Here is an 11,626-nt window from a genome sequence, read left to right as displayed (position 1 = left end):
AAAACATCACAGATGAGTCCCAAAGAGTAATGTTAAATGACGTACCCAAGTTGAGCAGTACAGGGTCTCAGATGGATCCTGACTTCTAACCACGTGCTCAGTTCTTCCCACCTGGCCCTTCTATCAGGTCGCCTCTGGATTCCTACCCCACTGGATGAATGAAGCGATTGGATTCCATATGAATCAGCATAAGCATGTGCTCTAGTGCTTTTTGATTTTATGCCATATCTTTTCTTCTTTGGTTGGATGGGTTTCATCTCTGAAAATGGTTCTCCCTGGGTACAGACTTTGTACTTGAGCAGATGGTTTTTATAACTTGCAGCTACTTAAAGTTTTAAGCAACTGGTGACTGAACTCCAAGCATTAAATAACTTGAAGAAGCTTTCTTAGCCACGAGAGTGCAAGCGAGGATGGATTTAAAGTCATAGGATAAATTTGAACCTGTCCACTTAATGTGTTCCCTGTGGCCATGAACACACACAAGAAGAAAGTATTAAAAAGACAGCAAGTATTTTAAAAAGTACTTAAGGAATGAGGTGGGGCTGGTGAGGGCAGTTATAGCATATGTACGAATGTTGGAGTTTGGAAGAATATAGAGAGAAGCTGACATTGCTCCGCCCTCCCAGGGGACCAGCAGGTGGATGTGGAGATAGAGCTGAAGAGAGAAGCCATTCTTAGTATGAATTCTCAGGGAAGAGTGCAGTCCTCAGACAATTAACAAAAATGAAAAGAGGTGGCCTGGGGGATGGCTGGTACCTAGTCAAAAGAGGCTAGTTTATGCTGCAATACACCAGCAGCACAAAAATCTCCATGGCTTATCAGAATGTAATTGTATTCCTTGCTCATGCAACATTCACCACGGGTTTCCATGTGGTGGCTCAGGATTCCAAGCTACTTTCTTTTTCTCTCTTTTCTTTCTTCCTTTCTTTCTTTCTTCCTTCCTTTCTTTCTTTCTTGATTTATTTGAGAGAGAGAGAGCAAGAGAAGAGGGAGAGGGAGAGAATCCCAAGCAGACTCTATGCTGAACGCAGAGCCCAACACGGGGCTCGATCTCACAACCCGTAGATCATGAACTGAGTGGAAATCAAGAGTCCGACGCTTAACGACTGAGCGACCCAGGTGCCCCCAGGCTACTTTCATCTTGGCTATATCTGTCTTAATGTATTTCTATGTTTTCCATGGCAAGAGAAGAGCAATCTAGAAGATTTCAAACCAACTAATGAGTGCTTCACCTTGGAAGCGACACGGCACATCATTTCTGCTCACAGCTGATTGTTTAGAACTTAGTCACATGGCCTTGCCTAACTGTGGAGGGGCCGGGAGGTGTGATCCTCCCATAAGCTTGGAGGGAAAGGCGAACTGGACAATGGGCAAGTTCTAGTAACATCTGCCAAAGCTGGAGAAGGAGGTTCTTTTTGGTCTTCCCTGGGGGAGTTCTTGGAGGGATCTTTGTGTCTATTAGAGTATCCCTTTCTGGCAGGGGATGGAGGAAGGTGTCTGAACTGTGGAGGCAGAGCTGAAGCAGAGGGGAGATGCAGGCTGAAGATAAGAACATGAAGTGTGACAAGCCAGATCATCTAGATTCCAAGCATTTTCTGAGTTTATTATCCGAATCCCCAAACATGAATCAAGTCTTTGTCTTAGCTAAGATTTGGGGACACTCAACAAGTATGGCTCGTCCCTGCCCAATTCTAGTTTTTATTTTGATTTTAATTGGAGAGATTTCCTTAAGGAACAGTTGAGTCAACACACAGACTCCCTTATCAAAATAACCACAATTTTGTAAGCATTTACATCGTCATATCCCACATAGCACCTGGCAGAGGGCCTCACCATAAGAAATTCTTCATTCCTTCAGTTAGAGAATGAATAAGAGGAATGAGAACTATCAACTATCTATTGTACTCCTGAAGGCCAGCGTCCTTCTGTAAGACTCCAAACTCTCCTCAGCCCCAGGGTGAATAAGGACGATGGGGGAGACACCAGACCTAACTCAGTTCCTGTGGAAACTCAGGACAGGCCCAGAGGGCTTGGGATCATGTTTGCTCAAACCGCTCCTATCTTCAGATTGTTCATTTGCTACTCATTCCGATAATTAACCACGTATCAGGTCTGGTCCTGTACAAATACTTGCTTGAACCATTTCTCAAGCAGGTATCAACATGCTTCTAATGTCTATTACTTCTTTTCCCAGCATCACTGGCCCTTGCCAATTCATCGAGTATTGCGGCTGCATGAGTGCCTGGGATGATATCATTGCAAGAAGATATTGCGGACTTGGAAGACTGGGTTGACATACCGAATTGACAGAACATTCAGGAGGAGAGATCCAGTAGGCAGCCAGCAATAGAGAGCAGAAGATTGGGGAAAGTCAGGGATGGGGATACGCACTTGGGATTTATCGGCATTGGGTGGTATTTGTAGCTGTGGGAATCAGGAAGAGAATATGAAGATGATAGGCATGAAAGCATTTTGTATAATATTGGGTCTTTTTATAATCACCATTTTTAATGGGTTCAAGAAAGAACTTAGGGGGCGAGAAAAAGGAAAAGGAGCCAGAAGCGTTCAGAGAAGGAGGACATAAGAGGCAGGAGGAGAACCAAGTATTGGTTCAGGGCAGCTCAAGGAGAGAGAGCTGTAAGGGTGGGGCTGGGGTGGCGAAGTGCCAAGTGCTTGAGAACAGCAGGAGCTACTGGCGACTAAAGCCAGGGCTCTGCCTTTGGTGATGAGGAAGTTAGGGCTGGCTGGAGAGAGAGAGAGAGAGAGGTTTCATTAGGTAGACTGGCCACCATCTTCTCCTGTATTCAAATTCCCATCTGGCTTAGCCCCACCCCGTCTTCATGCTCGGTGCCCTCTCCCCAGTCCGGTTCCCTACACCAGCTCTTGGGCACTGGGCCCCACTGGGCTCCCAGGAATCCTTTATCCCTTTAGCAATAAACTCAACCTTGTCCAAGTGTAGTCCAAAGTTTCTTCCAGTGAGACTGTTGAGGGTAAAACTATTTTTCATAATATCACTGATTCACTCTGGACCTTTCTCACTCTCCCTCACAAGTATACAGTTGACTTTTCTGGAAGCTACATGATGTATCGCATCACAATGGAAGGAGTGCATAAAACCTGATAGGAGGAAGGAGGAGAGCAGGCCCTGGGAGGCAGCAGGGAGGCCCCGAGACGCCCTCGTATGCCATGACCTGGGCTCAAAGGCCTCTGAGCCACAGGGTTTGCTCCCTGGGAAGTGGCCTGGTATGGGAGTCCGGAGACCCAGCTGTAGGCTCAACGCCATGTTCTTCCTGGCCATGCGGTCATGGGCACAAGCTCCTGACGGGCAGTTGTCAACCCTCGCTGGCCATCAGAATCCCATGGGAGCATTAACAGATACTGGGCCTGAGACCCCACTCTGACCAAGTGCATCAGGCTCTCCCCGGGTGGGACCTGGGTCTGGGAACATGCGGCTGGGAGAGCCCCTGTTCTCCAACCCTGTGGGATTCTTGGACTTTTTTTCTGTCAGTTCAACCCACTGACCACAAGATGGAGCTCTCTTTCCGGTAAATGTTCGATGTTCGCCGAACAGGCAAGTCTATTTTCTCTCTAGTCCTGAAAGAATACATTTGAATTTGACAATCTTCACAGCATCTCATTAAGCCAGAATTCTGTGCCCTTGGGTCTAGCCATTTAATGCGTCTCTTTTCCCTTCTGCTAGAAACCGTATTGGGTCGGGATGTGTCATCTACTGTTTTGTATTCCTCAAAGGCTATAATGCAAAGCAGAGTTGGCATTTATTATTGCTTTATGATCCTCATTATTAGTATCAGTAACAGCTACTCTTCACTTAACCTTTTACCATTTGCAAAGTACTCTTCACCAGTTAGTCTCAGAATAACTCTAGGAAATGGGTATTACTCTTCTCATTTATAGACGAGAAAACTGAGGCTCAGAGATCAAAAGTTGGCAGAACCAGATCCTGCACCCTTCCCATTGTGCTCAGATGAGAACAGGCAGAGCATAGAGACCAGCAGTCAACCCCTTGGGACCCAAAAAGTACAGCCCAGAGGCAGGAAAATTCTCAGGACAACCTCTGGAAGACTTCGTAAGCAAGCAGGAAAGACAGATATCCTCTGGAGTTTCACACTGTCACAGACGACAGGTCAGTAGACATGTTCGACCGGGCTGAGTGGCCGGCTGAGGTAACAGATGAGAAGTTTCCAGTGCAAAGCTGGATAGTCAGCAGACATTCAACAAGAGGACAGATTTTATTAGTTTTAATTTTATGTTCCAGGAAAATGAACTGCTATGCCAATGGGAAAAACAAATCTCAATTCTGCCTTAAGAAAAAGGTGTAAACTCCATCTCCAAAGAAAATCTTTTTCTACCAGCAAGGGATGTCTGACAAGTTAGCAGATCTGATGATGATAATTTCCAAGATCACGACATCACTCGTTACAGACTTGCTGCCAGGTTCTGGCAATCAGTCAGGAACCCAAATGTCAGGGCCCCAGGACCCCAATGTCTCTGGGTGCTTCTATTCCAGATGAAGGGGCTACAAGTGTAAGTTAAAGTACTTGGACTAGGGAGACTGTTTTCAGGACCGAAGCAGTTACATGGAAAGCTTCATAAATTAGTATGTGGGTAATTTTACGGCTCCCATGTACATGTTAGCAATTCAGTATGTTGTTTTACCATCTTCTGTGCCTCGGCTTCCCTGTGTGTAAAGTGGTAAGAGCAGTACCTAGCTCACAGGACTGTTATAAGGATCAAAAGAGTTTATGTACAAAGCATTAGAACCATGCCCAGCACACAGTAAGCACTATGTGTTTCTTAAATAATGTTAAATAAATAAATGGATCTGAGCACATCCATTTATGTATTTTACAAGTGAAATCTTAATTTTTTTCAGTAATTTAAATATTATGTTATTTGTACACTTACGGGTACAAAAAAATGTACTTTAGGAAGATTAAAATATTTCCTTATGACTAAAATTTGAAATCCCACTGAAAATGCATAAATTTGATTAGAATGGTACTAGAGTCTTTTACATTTTATAAACATAAGAAATAGGTTAAAAATTCTTTAAGTCCACCATGTTTTTCTTTTCATTATTACCAGTGTTGGCACATAAGCCTGTCCGGCAAGAATAATGCAGTGATCAGATTTTTCTTTCTCCTTTTTAAAGAAAAGCTTTCCTTTTTCTCCATTTAATTTCTTCCAAGTTTGGAAATTAGGGATCATTTCGGAGGGTGCCCTGGGCATTTTCCCGACTCTAAAGATTTCCTCGGTCTGAGTTTCTAGGCGATTGGGAATATTCCACAGCAACACTCAGCTCAAATGCCCGTCTTCAAGTATCAATTTAAAGCATTAAAAAAAAGAGAGAGAGAAAGAGAGAGAGCATTTGCTCTGAGAGATTTCATGCAACCCCAGGGAGAAAGACTGGAATGTTGAGAATGTAATAGGGACAGGACTTGGAAGAAAAACACATGAATTGAAACACTGCTTTCCAATCTAAAAGTTGTTTTTCATGTCTCATTTTGGCATTAATTTTCTTTTAGTACCATATTGTTTCCTGGTAACAGTTTTTTTGTTTTTTTTTTTGTTTGTTTTTGTAATAGCTATTCTTTACGACTTTTGTTTCTCTTTCTTGCAGGCTGTTTTATGAAACAGACTTTGTGGAGAAGAGATGGGGATAAAGATGTACCATTTCCAGCCACCATGGAACTCCCCTCCCCCACTCCCAGCTCAGACAGCCCCTTCACTACAGCCTATCCTACCAGGTCCAGGAGAACGTGGGGCACAGGGGACAGGACAGAAGCAGGGACATGATCCAGGTGCTCAGGTGAAACCAGAACTGTAGTTTTGCCCTACAGAAACAATATTTAAAAGTTTAAGTTCTTTAGTACCAAAATTTGGGGCAGTTACACTGAGAATCGTGTGGGCTTCTGTGCATTGAGCCAGGGCCCTAATATCACATAATTGTTTCCATGGAAAAATTAAAACCTAGGTCCAAATACCTGACCTCAACTGAACTTTTACAACAGAACCTGAGTGGGGACTATTTCACATACATCCAACACACTCAGAGACAGTTCCTGTTTCTATCAATCAGCCTGTCCATCTGTTTGTCCATCCATTCATACTGTCTCTTTATTAAGATACAGCATAATTGCCAAAGAAATGTAAAAAGCAAAAAAACCCAAAAAAAAGTGAAAAGCCAAAAGCTACGATTGATAGAAATGAGTTACACATTTTATATTTATAGAGTTCAAAGCAATGGTTCTGTTGTAAATTCATCTTCACTGAATTTTTTTAAAAATCACTATTTAAAATAATCTCTTCTTCACAGAGGTGGTGTGGTATAGTCCGTGAGTTTTATAGTTGTGAATCTTAGGTCCAGCTACTTAACTTTTCCAAGACTTGGTTCCTTATCGATAAACAGGGACGATTATATAACTCTCAAGGATAAATTTTTTTTTCTGAGATCATGTAAATGTCTAGCAATAAATGTGGCTCTTTTGAACTCTTTTTTGTCTCACCTCAGTAAAGGTGTTTTTGTACTGAGCCATAAAAGGGGATGAGATCTTGCCATGTGCGACAACATGGATGAACCTGGAGGATATCATGCTAGTGAAATAAGTCAGGCCACGTGATTTCACTTATATGTGAAACAAACAAAAAGCAGAAACAAATCCATAAATATAGAGAACAAACTGATGGCTGCCAGAGGGGAGGGGGCAGAACGGGTGAAGGGGAAGGGGAGGTACAGGTTACTAGTTAGGGAATGAGTAAGTCACAGGATGAAAAGGCACAGCGTAGGGCCCACAGTCAATGGTACTGAAATAGCACTGGGTGCGGAGCGGCAGGAGCTACACCTGTGGTGAGCACAGCAGAATGTACAGACTTGTTGAATCATGCCATATGCTTGAAACTAAAGTAATATTGTGTCAACTGTACTTCAGTTTTAGAAAATTTTAATGTTTTTAAACCCCCATTTAATTTTCAGAAGCCATGATTTAAACTTTTCTCTATACTTGGGTACCCTATCCATCAATCTGCTTGACTTAGGTTAACGTCCAAAATAGACTAATGCGGATAGACTATTCACTTACAAATTAAATAGATTTGAAGAGCTTACTTATGTTGACAGCTGTAACCATTTTATTTGAACTGGGCCTACCCCCCCCAAAATATGTGATTTTCGCAACACTTTATAAGATATCACATTCTTCCTTTTTTCTTTTTTTCTTGAAGAGGGACTTAGACTCTCGTAACAGCCTCAACTAAGACACCTTCTGTGGTAAGAGTTAGCAAAGTCAGGTGGCACTTGAATGAATCATGGAATGGCCTCAATGAAGGACAAGTCAGATTTTATTTAAGTAGGTTCATCAAGTGTTCTTCCCTATTTACTATTAAATTCATCTCATCACAGAAGCAGAGGCAAGGGTGGACAGTGGGGTTCTGCAAGCACAGCAAATGCGTCTGAGCCGTAGGAAGGAGGCTCCCGTCCACGGGGGTCCTGCCGGCCTCAGATGAACTGGAATCCACTCTGCTGCTGGTGTGTCCAGGACTCTGTCTCCTCCTGACTCGCTTTCACTGGCCCCTTTTCCTGGGATCTGTCCTCCTACTGTCAGTCAGCATTGCGGGCTCTGCCTGTCGGTTAGAATTTGACACCCATGCTGCTTTATTCTACTGGTGTCGTAATCTCCAATTTTTTCAGGCAACTCTGTGTCCACTGAAGATCTGGTCCTGCCTGCCAAGCTTGATCTCAGGGTAAAAGACATACTCTCAGTTGTGAGGAAACCTGAGGCCTAGGAGATTTAGTATAATGTATGGCCCCCCAAAATCACATGGATAAGACCATATTCTAAAATGGTGCTCTCTTTAGTTTATAATAGAATCAGAAAGTTCCTCTGCTTTGTATTGAAATGTAGGGTTTTTCTCCCTCTCATAAAAGGCATGTTTGTATCAGATGGCTACCATGTAGCCAAAGCTTGGAGATGTCCAGAACGGCACTGCATTTAGCCGTGCGCATGCGTGTGTGTGTGTGTGTGTGTTATTCAGGTGGCTTAATATGAAGCCAAAATGTCTGGTCCTACATTAATCTTCAGGAGTGATGATTTTAATTTTGTAGTGCAGAAATAAAGCCAAATAAATAGGCAAAAAGTAAACCTATAAAAATGGCTTTAACTTACTAATCCAGTCCATCTTTGAGAGCACTTTGAGATAAAAATGGTCCAGAGGACAAAGTGCATAATTAATGATGAGAAAAATGATTCCTTCAAGTCCCATAAAAAAAAGAGTTCTCCCTGCCGTAATCATGTGTCCAGAGTTCTATTCATGCAGAAGCAATGGTTACTTCTTGCTTCTGTCCCCTTCATTCCAGTACTGCTCAGTCTGCATTTCCGTGAGTCGGGAAAGCGTGCGCTGAAATGCAAAGATCTCCTCTTCTCCAGTAAACATAGAGAGTCCTTCTGCTGAGTCCTGGTTACCAAAATACAATTAAAAAACCAAAACAAAACAAAACAACCCAGCACTAATTAAAACTACCACAAATAAAAATTTACAGAACTAAGTACAGGTTTAAAACAACTTCTTAGGTTTAGATCATAAAATGTTCTATACGCTTTTTCCATATATGATCTCTTAAACTAGACTGGAGAATTAACTAATTTAAACCAATAACCAATAGTCAGAACAAATTACCAGGGAGAAAACAATAGGGAAAACAAGAATAATTAAAGCTGAACCAATGCCCCAAAATCCAAATATGAAGATTTTTGCATGAAGAAAGTTTTTGCAGGATGGAAATTTTCTGCAAAACCTAAAGGAGAGACAATGTCAGAAAAAGAATTCTTTCTCCAAAAATGTACGCCAGAGATAAGTAACACCAAAAAAACCCCAGCAGTTCAGGCAAGTTAGGAAGAGGCTGACACCCTCCTCCGGAGCACCACGGGCGGTGCCACGTGCCCCACAGGAGGCCCTGAGGACAAGCCTCCGCAGAGCCTTTTCCACACCGGCTGACAGAGAGGTCTCCTGTGGGCCTAGAGATCTGGCCTGCGAGCCTACTTTGGGAAGGCAGAGCTGCCTTGGGTCTTGAGCTACTTAACCAGGGTTAAGTTTGGGAATCCCTCTGTGAGGCCAGCAAACAGCCTGGGACGGGTGACACCAACATGGGCTTGTGGCCAGTAAAAATTGTGTCTCTTTCCTTAGGGGGTTGCCATCACACTTCCTCAGAGAAAACTTCTGGACTCCTTAGTCCATGCATTCCCGCTGACCCACTGCAAAACCACATGACCCTGTGGTCGTGAGCCCTCATTTCTTCATATACTGTTAGCCCCGCATGCTGAGCTTGCTTGACCCTATACCTGAACCCTGATCCTATGGAGAAAAATGGAAGAACCAATGATTTAAGGAACTTTAGAAACAAATGATATAGCCCCTCAAGTATATTTTTTCAAACAGTAAAATACATTATTTGGACAGATGTATTGCTCTTAGAGAAACCACCATTTTGAAGGCTCCCAGCATATGGGTTTATAAGCAACTACTTATTTCTACACATAGGTTTAAGTAGTCATATTTGGAAAGTTCACTTTCTAATGTATTATAGGCCTCATTTCCCCCAGACTCCTAAGAATGCATAATTTCTACTCGGGTCACTAAGGAACTATTTCCTCATTCCAAATGGCCTTTCATTTCTGGGGTGGGAAGGATGGGGCTCCCCTCATTCTGGAGGTACGTGTTTATGGATAGCTTTAAAATTTTGACTAATATTTCGGGCGCCTGGGTGGCTCAGTTGGTTGGGCGACTGCCTTCGGCTCAGGTCATGATCCTGGAGTCCCAGGATCGAGTCCCGCATCGGGCTCCCTGCTCGGCAGGGCGTCTGCTTCTCCCTCTGACCCTCCCCCCTCTCATGTGCTCTCTCTCATTCTCTCTCTCAAATAAATAAATAAAATCTTAAAAAAAAAATATTATTAAAATTTTGACTAATATTTCAACTGTTGAGCAATATATCCTGCCATGTTCATACAGAAGAAGGAAATGTAAAATCACTTCCAGTTGGCCTGGAGCAAATCACCAGACCCCAAGCTCCAGGAGAACTGGGCCAGCACTGGCTCGTTTTCCACAGAGTGTCCCTAGAGCACTGCACCACAGGTGCTCCTGAAATGTTTATGGAATGGGGCTGGCAGATGACTAATGGATTTCTTTGTAAGCCAAGGGCCCCAGGCACTCCCTGGTCCTGGGATAGCCAGCCCACATGCTTGGATACTGTATCTCACGCTCTACAAATCCAGGAGACACGAAGAGTACCTAGAACAGGCAGCATGGTGTAGCAGAATGAGCCCAGAACCAGACACGGGTCCCTGGTGTCCAGCTCTGGCCTGCCATTAGTCAGCTGTGTGACCACAGGCCCACTGATCCACCCCTCTGGTCTTTGTTTTCATTATATGCAAAAACAGATCATGAAGATTCCTTCTACCCTAAGACTATATTCTTTACATTTAGTGATACGGAGAAAAAGCCTGCTCTCTTGGCTTTAAAAGGAGCAGCAAATCAATGGTTAAATACATACTGCATTCCTTCTTCAAAATGTAGCCACGTATAAAACCAAAAACAATTAGGCTGTTTTATAATAAAAAGAGATTATGTTAATATTGCCTACCTGGCTCAGCCCCAAATCATCCATCAGTATTCTGCTTTGCTCCAACTCACTGTCATGATGTTGATGCAAAAATAAGCTTGCTATAGGGGTCGATGCTGAGCAAATGATGCGCACCTGAAAGAGGAAGATGAGTGAATGGTAGTACTCCTTACATTTCACAAGTTCAAGGTGGAACAAATATCGCACAAAATAGAATCTGTTTGTCATCACAGGGAGCTAGTTTGTGTGATATTTTTAAGCTGCAGAGTGCTTTTCAAAATATTTCCACACAGCTTGTAACATCCTATAAAGTAGGGAGCAAAGGTTTTATTGGGTGACTTTAGGCCTGGAGAGGTCTCAGTTCATGAGGCCAGTTCAGGTCTCCCAGTTCGAAGTCCAGTGGTCTTTCCATTACACCCCGAGGCTGACATTTACACCTGGCTGTTTTGGGCCCGTGCATGCGGGGGTACTTTTCATGCACTGCAAAGAGGTTACCACCTCTGGTAAGTTCAGTGCATCGCTACTCTAATTAGACCCTGAATTTTTAGAACCCACATTTATATCAGCATCCTACCAAGGCATTCTTCAAAAAGACTAAGCTTGACATTAATATTTCTTGATTACACAAGTGTTTGAGTGAATGTGCATATGTGATCATATACTGGAAACACCTTTTATAAAAATCTTTATAAATTTTATGTCCACCAGTTTAAATACAAAACATACTCTTCTTGTTGTTTAAAAAGTCCTGAATTTGTTTTCAGGATTCACAGCTACCCTTTAAACATCATTAAACAATGATGCCAATACCTTAAAATAATGTATGACATTTGGGAATAGTTCTTCCATATCTGAATGGCCTTCTACCTCCTCTTATACATTTCTTTTAATCACAAATGACACTTCTTTCATTATTTAGATATGAATACTCTGATTTCACCAATTTCCATGAATACATTCTAGACTAATGCCTGTTTAATGCTCCCAATTTCT

The 11,626-nt window shown here is 42.8% G+C and overlaps 1 protein-coding gene across 3 annotated transcripts in view; it reads right to left on the bottom strand.

Annotated features, from left to right (window-relative positions):
* Window positions 1-500: 500 nt before the first annotated feature.
* The window catches only part of AFG1L (AFG1 like ATPase), a 233,769-nt gene continuing 222,643 nt past the window's right edge, over window positions 501-11,626 (bottom strand). For all 3 annotated transcript variants that reach the window (XM_081828769.1, XM_031023890.2, XM_031023891.2), the window contains 2 exons: window positions 10,655-10,768; window positions 501-8,472 (listed from right to left, as the gene is read on the bottom strand). In XM_081828769.1, the coding sequence (XP_081684895.1) occupies window positions 8,344-8,472; window positions 10,655-10,768 (243 nt within the window). In that variant the 3' untranslated portion in view covers window positions 501-8,343. The remainder of the gene's footprint in view (window positions 8,473-10,654; window positions 10,769-11,626) is intronic.

The sequence above is a fragment of the Leptonychotes weddellii genome, chromosome 8 (assembly GCF_054177405.1).
Source record: "Leptonychotes weddellii isolate Sample4059 chromosome 8, ASM5417740v2, whole genome shotgun sequence".
NCBI classification, from domain to species: Eukaryota; Metazoa; Chordata; class Mammalia; order Carnivora; family Phocidae; genus Leptonychotes; species Leptonychotes weddellii.
This window is presented reverse-complemented; position numbering and strand designations above follow the sequence as displayed.